General features: G+C 42.6%; 2 protein-coding genes across 2 annotated transcripts; both read right to left on the bottom strand.

The window, feature by feature from the left end:
- Nucleotides 1-578: 578 nt before the first annotated feature.
- Nucleotides 579-16,725, bottom strand: LOC311052255 (uncharacterized protein). The gene is made up of 8 exons (XM_084067143.1): nucleotides 16,613-16,725; nucleotides 12,377-12,451; nucleotides 9,954-10,077; nucleotides 7,996-8,056; nucleotides 7,519-7,588; nucleotides 3,389-3,478; nucleotides 2,533-2,607; nucleotides 579-2,158 (listed from the first exon to the last, which is right to left on the bottom strand). Exons 3-8 carry the CDS (start codon nucleotides 10,070-10,072, stop codon nucleotides 1,686-1,688), a joined length of 888 nt encoding a protein of 295 aa, XP_083923269.1. The 5' UTR covers nucleotides 10,073-10,077; nucleotides 12,377-12,451; nucleotides 16,613-16,725; the 3' UTR covers nucleotides 579-1,685.
- LOC311042081 (polyubiquitin-B-like) lies at nucleotides 4,316-5,275 on the bottom strand (the record flags this gene model as incomplete). The annotated part of the gene is made up of 2 exons (XM_084052627.1): nucleotides 4,316-4,696; nucleotides 4,973-5,275. 2 exons carry the CDS (start codon nucleotides 5,273-5,275, stop codon nucleotides 4,316-4,318), a joined length of 684 nt encoding a protein of 227 aa, XP_083908753.1.
- Nucleotides 16,726-17,057: the final 332 nt, after the last annotated feature.

Genomic DNA, 17,057 nt, shown 5'->3' with positions numbered 1-17,057 from the left:
GTAGCCTATTGGTAGATTTACTTACACTGGGCTGATATCGGCCAACTGATATGACTCCATCCGAACTCAAAAGATAGCATCAATATCTCTGTGTTACTGTATGCAGCAGTAATCCTGCTGGGGGGGGGGGGGGGCAGTGATTAGTGATTAGCTACTGTCTGTCTTTGCTTCCTGTCTGCTTACAAATGAGGTGATGCAGTCATCACTACACTGACTGCATACATTAATGTTACTGTGATGAACCTAGTTAATGTGCGTAGCAAGGCATTGCCACACGTTGGCTGGGGTTCTTCCGACACAAGAGTCCAGTTAATTTACACTCAGGCCAGGTATATGACCGTGACTGCTTAAATCAGTGATCATCATCACCCACACACCACAATGTGATAATCTATAATAATAATAATAATAATTATAATTCTGACTGATTCCAGGCCAACAGGGGGGTTGCTTCTGTCCCAAGGTGGCATACCAAGTCAAGATATGAAAAATAAACTTGAAGCTTGCTTGAGATAGATCATTTTAACACAGTCAGTGAACTTCATGGCACCTTTATTATTCATCATTGCGTTTTAATGTATTTTAAAGCTCAGATTGATTTGAAAAGTCTAGCTGAAAATAGCCCCTGGTGAAAAGATCATCCTTGACTTATTAATGACGTTTAGCCAACTTTGACTGAAATAAATTCTGCAGTATTTCAACAGAGAAAATGTTTACTGTGTTAAGACATTCTAAATAAAAAATAAATAAAGCCATTAATGGTAAAATGGTTATGTTTATTTACAATATACGGTATGGCCAAAGCTATGGATAGACAAGTATCACCTATTTGTTGGTGGTCAAGAGTTAAAAATACCTATTTATTTAATGGCTTATAAACTTTACAAACATTTCACAAACATATTCCACCACAAATGCCTTAAAAACGAAATAAACTGGTCAGGCTACTGCTTGGCCTTACATCTACAACTCATTTAAGCCCTGCTTACTTTGCTAGGGTGGGATGGCTCAGGGTAGAGGACAGAGTACAACAACTTGCAATGGGCCTGGTCTACAAGATACACTAAACCACAAAGACACCCTGTTAAACCACTTCAACACCAGAGGAAGGAAGGACGCCTACTACCCCTTCTGGGGCATAGGCCGTCAACAAGCTTTAAACCTGGCATCCCTGTTAAGTATCTCATTATAGGCAAAAGATGTAACATTTAGAGCCAGGCTCACAACGTGTCACATGATCATCATGACGCGTTGTGAGCTCATTGATCTACTATTTTCGCTATGAATACAGGTGTAGCTTGAGATCTTCACTTGCCCATTGGTGTGCCTTGGGGGCACAAGTCTGAAAAACACTGGTGCAGTCATTCAACAAGCCGGATGCATCACAGTGGATTTCAATCCAATCCCTAGGCCTAGACTCTGTGATGGTGGACATTTATTATTCACCAAGGAGTTGAAAGTCACTGTCTCACAACCACTATATAATATATAGCACTGTATGATATAGTATGAAGTACATTGTAGTATACTGAATTTAATTCTAGTCACTGTGCAGCAGGTAGTATGTCCTTCTCCCCTCCTGAAAATACCCAAAATACTGGTGTTGACTGCAGGGTTTTGCATCAGTTTGCCTGTTTAGTTAAATTAACACTCAGGAATTCGCTGTACAGCGTGAGACTCCTTTATCACTCCACTAAACTCTTCTCAGGTAGCGGAGGTGAAACGTCCTCCTCTTCCTCATCTTGTGCTTTCTCCTTGTCCTCCGGGGGAGGGATAGGAGGCGGGGACGGGCATTTGGACTTCTTGCTCACCCGAGCATACATTGGGTCCCATTCCCCGTCACCCGCCTGTGCCTCCTCTACTGGTGACGAGCGAAGTAGCTCATGATTGGCCGTCGAGTCGGGGTCTAGTTCATGGGACGACATTTCCATCTCTGAACGAGGAGTTCCTCCTCCGACACTCTCCTCCTCCCCGATGACGTCATAGATATGCTGTGGATGCACCTCCGGAGAAGCCCAGGGTTCCTGGTTCTGTCCTACCCCAGAGTCGAGGGTCTCCTGGGGACCCTCTGGATCCAGGGTGCTGGTGAAGGCGGTGGTGGATGGTGGAAGGGAGGAAAGAAGGTGAGGCTCAGCCACGTCCACTGGGGTAAAAGGCTCTGGAGGAAGAGAAGGTCGGAGCTCAATGAGAGGGATGTTGTTCATGTTTAATCATTTAAATTTGCTTCAGACAGGGCTACCTGTGAACCAGTCGATGTCTACCCGACATTCTAAATGGAAGAGAGAGACCACCTCCAACCACTACAGATGTGATTATTACAGTATATTGTATTAACATATGCTCCACTATACAGATTGGTCAAAATAATGTTTTATTGAAATAAGTTCCAGATTGCAACTTAAATGGATGGTTGATTGCCTGAAGTGTATTAGGTGTGTGTGTGTGTGTGTGTGTGTGTGTGTGTGTGTGTGTGTGTGTGTGCGTGCGTGCGTGCGTGCGTGCGTGCGTGCGTGTGTGTGTGTGTACACCTACCCATATTGGTGTCAGCTGGAGGTGAGGAGCTCATTTTCACAGCTCCTGGACTCCCATTACGAATCTGCTCCACAACTGTAGTAGCACACGCACGCACGCCCCCCCACACACACACACACACACACACACACACACACACACACACACACACACACACACACACACACACACACACACACTGAAACCCTGTCCTGCTCCCTCCTCAGGGGAGTTCTAATTGTATGACTGATACCCTTCTACTGTAAACCATCTATTCATTCATCCTTCAGGGACAAAGGTCAGTCAGTGATGAAATCGTCCTGCTACACTCAAATACCACGACTGCATTCCAGTCCACTATAAGACATGCCCTCAGCCAGTCACTCTGCCCTCGGAAATACATCACAAGAATAGCTACTTAGGGGAGGAGACGGGTTGTAACGGAACAAACCAAATTTATTTTATTTTCTTTCTTTCTAAAATGGACAAACTTGTTGCTTCAGTGATCAGTGAAGAGGCATCCCACTGGTTTTAAATAGGTTTCTGTGCCATTTTCAAAGTTGTTGTGTGGGAACAAAGCAGAGACGCTAGTGTGAAGCAAATCGTAAGGTATTATGCAATACTATTAGCAAACCCGTTGCTTTGGCCCTGGAGGATGGTTCTTGGAAACTTCACTTGAGCTATTGGCAGAATGATGAGGCTTATAGTACCAAGACAGAATCACATGTTCACATGGAAAAATTGTCAGACAACCAATCAGGCATTCATCCGTCCGTCCGTCCGTCCGTCCGTCCGTCCGTCCGTCCGTCTGTCCATCCAGACAAGACATCCTTTCACCCAGCCTCCATCCATACAGCCACACACTCAGACAAATAACCTGATTTCTCTGGTGACTGCAGGTGGCTCCTCCATGGTTGGTACCAGGTAGAGTTGTCCTCAGGGCCTGACTCCGCAGATGTAGTGCTCTCTGAGAAACAAACACAGTACAGTAAATACTGTCAGTAAATGAAGCTTCATAACTAGGTTCGGGAAAAATGACCACGCCTCAAACACTTGAACACACCTTACCTGTCCCCCAAGCCCCCTTTCCCTTCTCTCTACTTGTCTGAATACAGAAACCACTTGCGCTCAATCGCACAGGGTTTTCTCAAAGTCTAGACTCCTTTGGTTCCTCCAAAGGGTCCGCCTTCCGTTCATCCATGTCCCATCACTCCCCACCCATACCTTCATCCTTTGATACCCTTAACCCTCATCCCTCCCTCCGGACACTTAAGACATCCATTCTACATGATAACATTGTGCAATAACCTTCCCTCAATTCATATCTGTATTGGCGTCTTGGCGTGGTCTTGATGCTTGGTCAATAAACAGAATCTGATTCTTTGTAATTCCAGCCATTTAATTAAGAACCTATTAGCTGATGCAATTATGTCCTTGTTGGAAAACTACAACTTGGTGCTGATCGGTCCGGCCGTTTGCGAGATTAACTCCAGACACACAGAAAGATAGACCTTCACGCCGTGAAAAGGCACATTGAGATGAAATTGTGTTTGTTTTTATATTGTTTTTATATATGAAAAGTATGTATTCTACCTTCTTAGCTAGGCCCACTTGTGGTTGAAAAAAAAATATGAAAAAAGAATAATAAAATAAAATACATACGTTTTGGTTTAAAAAAAAACTACTAACACTATTGAATAATAATCATTTACTGCTGCCCTCCCCTTCCCCTTTTGGATGTTGTGGTCAGAGAGAATGCCTTACTTGGCTTGGACATTCTCATTGGTATCGCTTCAAGGCCTGGTCAGGTGGAATTCCTTCCTTGTCCTGTATTCTGGACAAAGATCTGCATGCCTCCCCTGAGACGCAGCACAAGGTGGAGGGTGGATTCTTTCTGGATGTTGTAGTCAGAGAGGGTGCGGCCATCTTCCAGTTGTTTGCCAGCAAAGATCAGCCTCTGCTGGTCGGGGGGAATGCCTTCCTTGTCCTGGATTTTGGCCTTTACATTGTCAATGGTGTCGCTTGGCTCAACTTCCAGGGTGATGGTCTTGCCGGTAAGGGTCTTGACAAAGATCTGCATTCCTCCCCTCAGACGCAGCACAAGGTGGAGGGTGGATTCTTTCTGGATATTGTAGTCAGAGAGGGTGCGGCCATCTTCCAGTTGCTTGCCAGCGAAGATCAGCCTCTGCTGGTCGGGGGGAATGCCTTCCTTGTCCTGTATTTTGGCCTTGACATTGTCAATGGTGTCGCTTGGCTCAACTTCCAGTGTGATGGTCTTGCCAGTGAGGGTCTTGACAAAGATCTGCATGCCTCCCCTAAGACGTAGCACAAGGTGGAGGGTGGATTCTTTCTGGATATTGTAGTCAGAGAGGGTGCGGCCATCTTCCAGTTGCTTGCCAGCGAAGATCAGCCTCTGCTGGTCGGGGGGAATGCCTTCCTTGTCCTGTATTTTGGCCTTGACATTGTCAATGGTGTCGCTTGGCTCAACTTCCAGGGTGATGGTCTTGCCGGTGAGGGTCTTGACGAAGATCTGCATGCCTCCCCTAAGGCGCAGCACAAGGTGGAGGGTGGATTCTTTCTGGATGTTGTAGTCGGAAAGGGTGCGGCCATCTTCCAGTTGTTTGCCAGCAAAGATCAGCCTCTGCTGGTCGGGGGGAATTCCTTCTTTGTCCTGGATTTTGGCTTTTACATTCTCAATGGTGTCACTCGGCTCAACCTCCAGGGTGATGGTTTTGCCAGTGAGGGTCTTGACGAAGATTTGCATGTTTGCGCAATTTGGGCCACTACTGTAAACAGCTGTAAAATTATCAATCGTCTTCTGCTAAAACAAACCTCTGAATTTTAACTGCTAGACAAAGTATAATTATGGGTCAATACAGCGTGAAAATGCTTAATATAGGCTACCAACTTGATGACGTCAGCCTTACCCAAATATGGAATTGCTAGCTGGGTCAAGTACCTCAATTCTCTGATCATTCTTTTACTAAGATGGTTTGTGTGTATTTCTGTGTGTTAGTGTGTATGTTTTTGTCTGTGGCTAATCTCACAAACTACTAGGCCCCACCCAGTCTGCCCTCAGGTTCCTCCTACAAATCCTGGGATTTCTTGAAAGAGGCCCTTTGAGCCATAGCACCTAGAAATCCAAGATAAATACAATCCAGTAGAGGGACAATGTTACTAGACCAGGAAGGTAAGATGTTGTGTCTTCCGACCGATACGTCTGAGCCATAGTGTCGGGGGCCTTGTCAGAGTACCCGTTGTACCGGTCTGTCAGTGTCCCTTTTGTGCCCATATATGGAGAGCCCTGATATTATCAGTATTGACATTCCCATACATGGGCATATCGGTCGGATTGGCAATTCTGGACAACCGCATATCCGAACGACTCGACCACTGGCACCACACTCCCTTGAGTCCTTGCCGATGCACATGCCGACTTTGAAGTCGGTCCCATTTATGCGCATGACCATATGGACATAGCGGTCGGATCTGTGGCTCTGGACAACCGGATCTCCTTATATGCCTTATGGTTATCAAAGTGACGTGGCCGTGGTCTGCCCGCCCGCCATTAGCCAATTTGAATATACTGTAGGTATTTGTAATAAAAAACAAGATGATTGTGTAAATGATGGCAGAGGACAGAGGACCGGGTGCAGTACGTTACCGAACCAAACCCGCACCCTAACCCTAACCGCACGCGGATGCCACATAGTCGGAGAAAAGGTCTGTCGGATTAACGCATGCCTCCCCAGAGGACCTACAAGGCGTGTTCAGTATAACGATTATGAGTTTCCAACGATCTCTAATCTTGTAACTGTCAGTTGCTGAATGAATCGATGTGAATCTCGGCTTGTTTTGTTGACGGAAGCTGCCTCAACTCAATTGTATGCTGTGACTCAAGAGGTGGCTTATTTCGCCATAACCGCAGACTTGTTATCAAATTGTGTCTGCGTGTGTAAAAACGCAGGCAAATTGGTATACATCATCTCTGTGGTCACGTAATCACGATGTATCTGACAGCTTTTTCAGATTCCCTTCTGATTGCGGGAGGGGCCCGTTTTGCACATAATGCCACAAATCATGAATGCAGCATCTGATTGCCATGAGACTTTGCACGCTAAATGCCAGTAAGTTAAGGAAGAGCCTCCACTGCAACGTTTTCAAATCAGACAGATGGTGGCGCTATAACAACCACTTCACAGCTTGGCTTATAACTCTTGATCCATAGGTCGTACAATCAAAATGTTTTCTTTTCTCCCCTGGATTCCTTGGACATGGCGCAACTCCACATATTGGCCCCGGCCATTAGTGCCAGACTAGATTCTCTGCCATTTCATGTTTTCTTCAAATCACACTTTTTGCTACTACGCCTACAAATTCTGTCCAAACCTCATACAAATTGGTACATATTATCTCTGCAGTCACGTGGATCAAGATGTATCCGTCAGATTTCGCCAGTTCCATTCCAATTGGCTATGATGACCCCCCCCCCCCCAAAAAAAAAACATTTTTGAACTGGGGACCCCCCACCCTGACAAGCACTTGGAATTGTAGGAGTTGAGGCATTACATTTAGTTTGACTCGGTTCCACAGATAAATATTGTGAAAATAGACGATCTGGGAGCATGTAGATCAGCTATTTTCAACATTTTATTTTTTCTTTTAAGATGTATTTTACCTCAACTGCACTGCATCACAATGGACTGGACATAACACTACTACTATACTGTACTATACTATACTATACTATACTATACTATACTATACTATACTATACTATACTATACTATACTATACTATACTATACTATACTATACTATACTATACTACAGTATAACCGTATCATATACTGTACCTTCATTGCATTGAGTTCAGAAATAAATCAACCAATTAAAATACCTTAAATGTGCAAACGTACTTGCTGAGGCAATTGATTCTGATTCCGTATTAACTGACAACTCAATAAAGAAAACCATACAACTCTTGGAACAGGCTGAAAAGACTGACCCATCTCATCGTTTTGCATCTCGTGGATCATGGGGTTCACTCTGGCTGCCATGGCTTCCTCCAGCTTCACCTACAAATAAATATCAGCATCAATCGATCTCTGTTTGTTAGGCACTTAAGCCCTGTTTTGTCATAGGACAAATACTGAAAATAGCATATTGTGTACAAGCTCACTATGTGTCATGTGATTTGAAATTCTTAGAAAATTTGCCCAGATTGGGGAAGTAAGGGTTAATGTGGTTAAGAACATGAATATGGTTCATTGTTGTTGTGTTTTTTGTGTGCTTTGTCATACTATACTATACTTATCCTCATTACTGTACCCTCTTTGTTTCCTTTACCTATTGCCAATGTTCTAAATTTTGAGTTTAAATTAACCCTTTAACTTAGTGAGAGGTTTCCTTTCACAAACTACAGGAAAAAGAAGTTCTTTGCTTGGTTGATTGTTGACATACAGTATGTAGCATTTAGTCTCACCACTCTGACGAGTGTAGAGGGGTGCCTCTCCACGTCAGCATCTCGCAGCTCAAAGGAACGCCTGGTAGAGACATCAGAAAGAAAACTAGACATTTTCAAACAATTACTGATCTATTACATTTAGCCTTACTGATAATAGGCTTAAAAGGCAGTGTTGATTTGATATGGCTCTGTGAGAGAGTTTTTTTATCATGCTGTCAAAAGTGTTGAATCAACTTTGATTTGTGTGGGGCTAAAGTGGATAAACAAGAGAAGTATTTGTGTCAGTATGTCAAGCAGGCCGAGTTACATACTGGCCATACATAGAGTACAGTGCATATTAAGACAACATGAGGTTGTAGTGAAAGTCAATTCTACACATCTCTGTTTGTAAACATCTGCATAAAAAAAGGTAGTTCAGCTACATATAATTGCCCCGTTCAACACTTTCTCCCTCACCAGGGTCAGCCCTATTCCCTCCGTTTAGCATTGGGGTGGGTTACGGTTGGGTAAGGGTTAGGTTTGGGATTAGGGTTTGGGTTAGGCTAATCATTTTGAGTTTTATAGCTTTTATCCACTTGAACCGGACCCCCCCAGAGGTCTATACTTGGTCTTCTCCTTTTTCCCTCTACACCAAATCTACAGCAGATCTAGAACCTTACAACGGAACGCAGCGTGTCATGTTGTAAGCTTGTAGATCTGCTTATGCGCTTCTGATCTTGTAGATTTGCTATTTTCTGCCCAGAATAGGGGCGCTAGCGTTAGGCCTGGTTTTGCACTTTGACTAAACATGTACATTGACCTTGACAAAAGGACCATCTCTAGACTGTGGATGTGTCCTCAACTGATCTCTGTCAGACAGCACCATGTAATGGCCGAACAAACTGATGGTACTGAGGTTCCTCTTCCACTCTTGACCGTCACCGTGTGTCCTTTATTGACCCGTTGTTATCCTTCATTGTCTTTTATGCATTACTAAATACAAATGTATACTATTGTGTATCATTTGTTACCATTGTTACTTGTTAATATAATACAACACCATACTATACACTTTACCAGTAGCCTACAAACAATATCATTACATGGCTGTCCAGTGGAAGGAGATTGCCTTTTTTCTGATCATTCACAAGGTTTCTTCCTTTTCCTTTCATATGAAGATTTATTTTCTTGACAGTTTCCCTATCCTGATTGACGATTGTATTAAGACGGGACATATAAAGCCCTTTGAGACAGAAACGGTGAGGTCAATATAAATGCATTTGACTTGGCTTGACTTAAATATGATATGGCTCTATTAAAGTTATTTTGTTAACAACCCTATCAAAACATGTCATAGCCAGGCGGAACTGAGGTCTTGAGTGATAATGCCATCTTCAGGCGGATACATGTAACTGCATCATGTTTATCATAACAGCTCTCACACACACGCACGCACGCACACACACACGCACGCACGCACGCACGCACGCACGCACACACGCACACGCACACGCACACACACACACACACACACACACACACACACACACACACACACACACACACACACACACACACGTACATGTATTAAAGAGATGATTGTGTGCGATTGCGTGTGCGTCAGTCTGTCTCCCTTCCTGGGTTACTTCATTGAGAGTTGACAGGTGAAGACAGACCCATAACAGTGGCAGAGTGGCTCCATCTCTCATCCCTTAAACAGCCCCAGTGCTTACTTGGCTTCACCAACTTTTACCGCTGGTACACCATGGGGGACTACAGTCATATTGATGCGCCTCTCACCCAGCTCATCTCATCTGTCTTCCCTCACAGTTTCTCAGAGTTAAAGAGGTTTACATCTGTGTCACACGTTGTGTGAATGTGTGTGTGTGTGTGTGTGTGTGTGTGTGTGTGTGTGTGTGTGTGTGTGTGTGTGTGTGTGTGTGTGTGTGTGTGTGTGTGGCTGTGGCTGTGTGCGCGTGCATGCGTGTGTTACTGACCTGCCACAGTCTAAGCAGAGAGTGGAGAGGACTATGGAAAGGATAACTATGATGAGAAGACAGAGGACACCAGCATCTGGGGTTAGAAACCCCATGACCTCACGTCCTACCAACGTCATGACGTCTGAAGAGAGAGAGAGAGAGAGAGAGAGAGAGAGAGAGAGAGAGAGAGAGAGAGAGAGAGAGAGAGAGAGAGAAAATATAGTGAGAGGAAAAGCATCAGCACAGAGAGAAAGTCAATGTAAATATATAGAGAGAAGCATAAAGAGAACAAACGAGCCAAATATTAAAGAACAAAGAAGAAAACACTTCCATGAAAAAAAGAGTTGCATGGAATGCATGGTATGTTTGCATGCATCACCACATAGCACATGAGAAGGAATGCTAAAATGATTAATGATGTTCATTTGCCATTTGCAGATGGCGTGGCTGAGCACTTCATATGAATGACAGACGTTTACAGCCACAGAGTAGTAGTACCTTCACCAACACGTACTGTACATAATGCCTCATATTTCTGTTATCTTGCAGTTTTAACACCAATACTTACTGCATTGTTAGGAATGAGCACCCTTTTTCTGAACTCTGTACGTTTTTCTATTTTATCTTAGTTTCATATGTATCTTTATCTTAGAGTTCAAATTCCATTCGTGGACTGTGGGCGCTGGGGGCGTGTCTTCTCCTCCGCGTCATCAGCGCCCATACCCAGGGTGGGGTTGGCGAAAGGGCCTACTCTGTGCGGAGTTTGCATGTTCTCCCTGTGTCTCCTAGGGTAGTTAATACCCTCACAAAAACATGTAGTAATCCTGGTCGCTATACCGCCTCCCCCATGACAGCCGGGGCGCCTGATGGAGGGGAAGGGAACTGGTTGGAATAACGTGTTCCTTCCACGCGCTACGTCCAACCAATCCATTCGTAGAGCAACATCACAAAAGATTACCACAGGCAATTTCAAATTTTAACAACTCACACCAAAAGAAACAAAAAGATACAAACATGGACATGAGCCACGTGATATATCACCATGGGAATTAAACAAATGGAAGAATAGAATGAATATGTTGCTGCCTTGCAGGTCAGACAGTCAAGTCACTTTTAAGTTTTTAAGTTTACCTTCTTTGCTTAACACCTTTCAGAAATGTAAAGTGTGTTATTAGGGCAGGGATAAAGCTAGAAAAATAATTTGTTATCAGACAAAACAAGGATTTATCAAATTACTGATCAAATACCGATATTGTATATTCTACAATAAATCAAGAATTTCTAAATCATATACATTGTCACAAAGAGAAAGTATAGGCACATTCTTTTGAAGCTAGATTTGACTCTAGAGACTTTTACAAGTGTTGACCTAGTGTGTCGCCACACATTTCGTCTTTACTGGGTGTTGGCTGTTTCTTAAGCACCAGGGCAGGGCTGCACACCCTGCAGAGAGAAGAATTGGTCACTCTTTGGTCTCTAAATAAATAGATAAATAGTATGGGCAGCCTGTGTTTTAAAGTAACTATTATCTCTTACTTTAGTTAGCAGAAAATAGCTAAATATTTCCCTTACAGAACAAATAGAGTCCACAGAGAGCTATTTTTTCTATATTGACAGAAAGAAAATAAGAGTGAGACAGTTTTAGCAGACCATATATAATCTGCTAGGAGACAGTGTAGATTTTTATTTTTTATTTATTGCATTTGTCAATGCGAGAACAATGGCTTCTATTATAGCATGTTACTTTCCAGGAACAGAAAGCCTGCAGTTTCTATTAACTTCGTTTCCCCCAACGATGATGTCACTGGTAGGCAGGTTTCTGAACTGTTCACAGCCTTCGTCTGAGACACAGACAAAGTATACAAAAATGGTAACATTTTATAATGAGCATTAGTGAGGACCATTTAGATGAAGATAGGTTGAATTTGGGTGAAGTGGTCCTTTAACCGTAATTATAAAATATAAAATGTGTAATTATAGAGTATGGCCCTGATCATATTATACTATGTGCTTATGGCTGATGAACATCCTGTATTTGTAAATAATGCAAAGGTAGGTAGAATGCGTGTATAAATGGTAAAATGGTAAATGGTGCATTTATATAGCGCTTCTATCCGAAGCGCTTTACATTGATTGTGCCATTAACCCATTCACACACACATTCATACACCGATGGCGGAGGAAACCATGCAAGGCACCAACCTGCTCATCGGGAGCAATTAGGGGTTCAGCGTCTTGCTCAAGGACACTTCGACACTAACTCTAGGGGAGCGCCCCAGCCCGGGATCGAACTGGGAACCTTGCGGTTTTCCAGCTCACTCTACCCGGCCACTCTACCCCTGAGCCACTGCCGCCCCATATATGAGCCCGTGTATGAGCACAGATTCATTAAAACTACACAAAATATGTAACAAAATAACAAATGAGATTGTATACCTTACCTTGTTGTTATACTTGTGCAATTATAAACCAAGATGCAGATGTCTCAGGCAGCTGTCATCTTCCTAGCGGGACAACTGTAATGCAAAATATTACATGAATGAACACACTCTCTATCCTTTGTTTGACTTGCTCTCTCTTTCTCTCCCTCATTTTATGAAGGAAAAAAACCCCACTACATTTCATTATTTTATTGTGGTATTTCCCCCCCCTAGTTACCTTCAAATAAGAGCAGTGGCCAGCTTTCACTGTTAATATGGCAGGGCCACACAAATAGATACTTACTTACTGTACACATTGACTTTATTTATGAGTTTATTTAATTTAATTTAGGTCACACAATCTTACTGTAACCTATCACTTTTTGAACAAGTGCAACTGTAGAATAGCGTTCAGTTCTTTAATTTCCTAGAAATAAGATGATTTAGGAATAGAACAGAATAGAATAGAATGTTTATTTCCACACAGACAGAAACCACATCACCCAGAAGTTAAATATTTGTTTGTGTGGGTGAATCATGCATGCTAAGGCCATAGACCTTATGTAATGGGTTAAAATCCAGATCAAGGTGTTTTAGCTTATCAACACTCTTATCTCTTTCTCCCTGTCTTCCTATGTAAAATCTATCATTTGTATGTATGTATTTCTGACACCAACGGGACATGTGTGGCTGATTCGTATTAGGCCATAGTACAAAATGTATTATCTTTCTTTATGGTCAAATACAGGGAACACCCATTGTCCATAATCCTGTTAATGCAGCTGCAAACAGTCTTCAGAGTTCTACGTAAAGGACGCTTGAATGAACTAAGATGAAAGTGATCAGGTGTGGTTATTGGTAATAATAGTACAAGACATATGTTCTTTTCAAATCATCCACTATTAAAATACATTAATCCTATGATGGATACAGTATAAGTGTGTGTGTCTTTTGTCTTGTATACTGTACTTGGAAAATATATAGATAACGTGTTTAAAGAATACATTAGAAATAGAGTCCAAAGTAAAGCATGCACACCCCAACTAAAATGTACAGGTGCTGAACAAAAATATGTACACTGGAAAAGGAAGGGAAGTCTACACACTGTTCGTAGCTCCCAGTAGAAAAATATTTAATAATAGAGCATGACAACGTTTCAACCCATGTGGGTCTGCATCAGGTCTGACCTGAGTTATGCAAGGGCATTGGAAAGGAACAGAGAATGTGCCATGGGTCATATATTTGATTTCTTTAAATACATATTGGGGGTCATGGTGTGATATGTTGTCCTGGTACCCAGAATTCCCCACCAAGGGGTAAGGCCTGATACAATGCTCACATGGGGAATGAATCGACCATTCACTGATGTCCCATTTCATGTTGCAAGCTCACCAATAAATCAGGGTGGAGGAAATGTCTAACATTCTTTTCTCCTTTAGCAAATAACGTCAAATGGCTTTTGAGCAAGGCACTAAAACCTCCAGCTGCTCCAGAGATGGCAGATAGTGGACTAAAAATGAAGGAAAAAAAACTATTATTCAGTATATGCTTCAATATAGTATATCAAACTAATGCTACATATTGAATTTGGTAAGCTCTCTTTTAATTAAAACGAGAGATTATAAAAGGGGCCGATCACTGATCAAGTCATTTGGAGTGGCAATCAGCCAATTTATATGGGTGGCCAATGAATCAGAGCACCCCACGTGTGACTGTGTACATTTTAAGCAAGTTGATGCTGATGCTGAACAAGACCATGCATGCTCAGTAAAAACCTGCCAAGGATAAATAAAATATTATAAAATAGCATTTTAATTTCTCATGATTATTCTCTCACTTATTTTGTACATTCACTGAGTACCCAAAGTTTACACTAGTTGAACCTGGCAGAAAATCAAATGCTTGTAAATCACTTCAATACAAGCGGTACTGGGTCAGGCTACGGGAATAGGAGATCATGGTACAAAGGGTCAGTTTGACTTGTCACAGAGCCAAGAGCAGCTAGAGCACTGGAGGTCTCGGAACAGTATGACTGGAATCAAGTTTGACTTGATAAAGTTATGTTTACTTGTTATCCTTCTCTTAAAAACATGCTGAAATATTTTCCTCGTCCACTCTCTCTAAATGTATGTTTCTCCACCCTGCCTTGAAGCAAACTAGCAAACGAGTTATTTATTATAATTGGGAGACAAACAGTAGAGGGGCTGTTCAACATATTTTAAGAGTATGCTGTCAGTTATCTTTTAGGATTCGTCACATTTTCATCAAATAGCTTTACTTTACTTTACTACTTGAAACAATCGTTCAAACTAGAATTTTCTCTGTGTCGCATCTTCCTCTCTGTTTCTCGCTCTACGTGCTTCTCTCTCTTTCTCTCCCCCTCTCTCCTTCTTTCTCTCTCTGTCTCTTCGTCTCTGTCCTTGGCTCCCACTCCCTTACCCCTCTTCCTGGCTCCCATCCGCCCCTCTCTCCATCCATCTCCCCCATCCTCCTCTCCCTCTCCTGTACTTTCACTCCCTGCCTCCCTCCCTCGTTCCATCCCCCTGAGCAATAAGACCAGTTTCTTTTCTTCCGACCACACCTATGAATTCTCCTCCCTGCAGGTAGTTTGAAGTGAGCCGGTTTCACTGGGCTGATGCCTTAGGGCTCCCACTGTAAACACTGTTAGTCCAACTGTCAGTATTCCCCAAGCACATCGTTCTTAAAGGACCAATACCTGAGTCACTATGTGTCATTGTCCATTTAAACTTTAGTTAATTAGTGGTACAAATAGCAAAACACATATCTCATGCATAAACAATCTAGCCAATGTCTCAAAGCCTTTAGTTTAGTATAGGAGATGATTTGCAAATAAACCAATAAAGACAAAATCTCTCATTCGGGATATTTCTCAGTGTGCTATTTATCATTGAGGTATAAGCAGTGTGTATAAATAACGGTGAGACAGAGAGCAGAGTTTCCTGTCTTGTTAGAAGTTTACACGTTGACAGTCCTGAGCACAGTCAGGAATACAGAACAAACAGCACACAGCTCTGCTGTTTGAGCTGTTTAAAGCAACAGCTCTCAATTTAAACCTTAAGAACGTTCATGGAAATGGCTGGACAAGTTAGGCATTTAATGCACTTAAACAACACGGCATAATGCGAACAAATTCAAATATATTCGAATGTTGTGCCTTATAGTTAGCCAATGTTTGTCACCAGCCCTGGCAGTGCTGCTGTCTTCACATGGATCTACAAAACAGAACCGTTAACTTTGGCAGAGTTAAACCCTATACTTAGTTGACCGGAGTCCCCACAATGTGTCACGATGTGAGATGTTGTGAGCTTATAGTTCTGCAATTCTCAGGGCATGTTCACATGTTCTAGAGTATAGATGACAGCGTTACGCTTCTTCTACCAATTAAACCGAATTGAACCTTTAACTCTGATAGTACGGAGGAGTTAAATGGGGTCTAAGGTTGAGCCTGGACTGAAGTTGTTAGATATTAGATGTTATTGTTTAATAAATTATGGGGATCTTCTGGCATGTCATCACATGCTGTCATAGGCCTTATAATTCAAACAGCTCCAGTCTTACTGCTAAATAAAGAATGGTAGACCACACATGCAAACTCATCAGGACTTTTTCTTTTTAACGGCGGTGCATGGGACAAATATCTCTTCACTGAAGAGTGGCCTCAGATAAGTTCGCTGGACGGTAACATGGAACTGCCTGTTTATCAGACAACAACACCCACTACTAACCCTAACTGTCACTTCACCCTTGGCCAGTGGACCACAGCCAACCATGACCCAGCTGAGATCGAGACAGATAAAGTAGATATTAAAGACACTACAGAAGGGCGAGAAGAGAGAAACAGGGAGAGAGGAGAGAATAAAAAGAATTACAGACGGGCAGGGGCAGAGAAAGAAGGAAAGAGATAGAATCTATTTTTAGAGATAGTGTGCAAGCATGCAAGAAAATAAACATATTTCAAATAAATGTCTTTCTTGCATAGCAGTATTCTAGTTCTCTCACAATGCTGCACAGTGGCATAGGATTATCAGAAAGAGAGACAGCAGCCAGAAGCCTACATTGGTACTCAATTAGTTTTGTGTGTAATACACGATACATGGTGGTGTATGATGATATATTATTAATAGACAGACATGTACACATACCGATGCATATACATGGACAAGACAAGACATGTTCATGTCCGCACAAACAACACTAAACACTAAACTACAGTAAACTACATTAGATGATACTCACAGTACTGAGGCCGAGGGGTCAGAGTATCTTCAAGTCTCCATATGGTCCCACTGTCAACACTCAGTGTTCCTTCTCTCGTCTTTTCTTCACTGTTTTCTCCACCTTATTACAGTACCTCTCCTCCCTCCCTCCCTTCTCTCTCGCTTTCTGTTAGCTTTACCTATCTTGCCGCTCTCTGTCACTAGCTGTCAGTTTCTCTCACTCGCTATTGCCCTCTCTGCCTCACACACACCCCCCCCCTCCCCAATCTATTCTCTTTCTATCCCTCCCTCCCGTTTGATTCAAAATTGTGACACATTAAAATAACTTCATGCAATATACCTCTTGACTACAAGTACTTCCTCATTCCTGTGTGTCTCTCGTTCACTTTGTCCCTCGCTGAAGCACACTTGTTGAGGTCTTATCTCGACTTATGTCTCTCTCTTTTTCAAGCAGCAGATAGAGG

This window comes from Gymnoscopelus microlampas (genome assembly GCF_963454915.1).
Source record: "Gymnoscopelus microlampas genome assembly, chromosome: 1".
NCBI lineage: Eukaryota > Metazoa > Chordata > Actinopteri > Myctophiformes > Myctophidae > Gymnoscopelus > Gymnoscopelus microlampas.
This window is presented reverse-complemented; position numbering and strand designations above follow the sequence as displayed.

What these genes read in the sequence shown, in the direction of transcription:
- LOC311052255 (XM_084067143.1), bottom strand. Translation starts at nt 10,072, where the DNA reads ATGACGTTGGTAGGACGTGAGGTCATGGGGTTTCTAACCCCAGATGCT. An exon ending in CTCTGCTTAGACTGTGGCAG is followed by an intron (nt 8,057 to 9,953) that starts GTCAGTAACACA and finishes TGTCTCTACCAG; the next exon opens with GCGTTCCTTTGAGCTGCGAG. An exon ending in TCCAGCTGACACCAATATGG is followed by an intron (nt 2,159 to 2,532) that starts GTAGGTGTACAC and finishes CTCTTCCTCCAG; the next exon opens with AGCCTTTTACCCCAGTGGAC.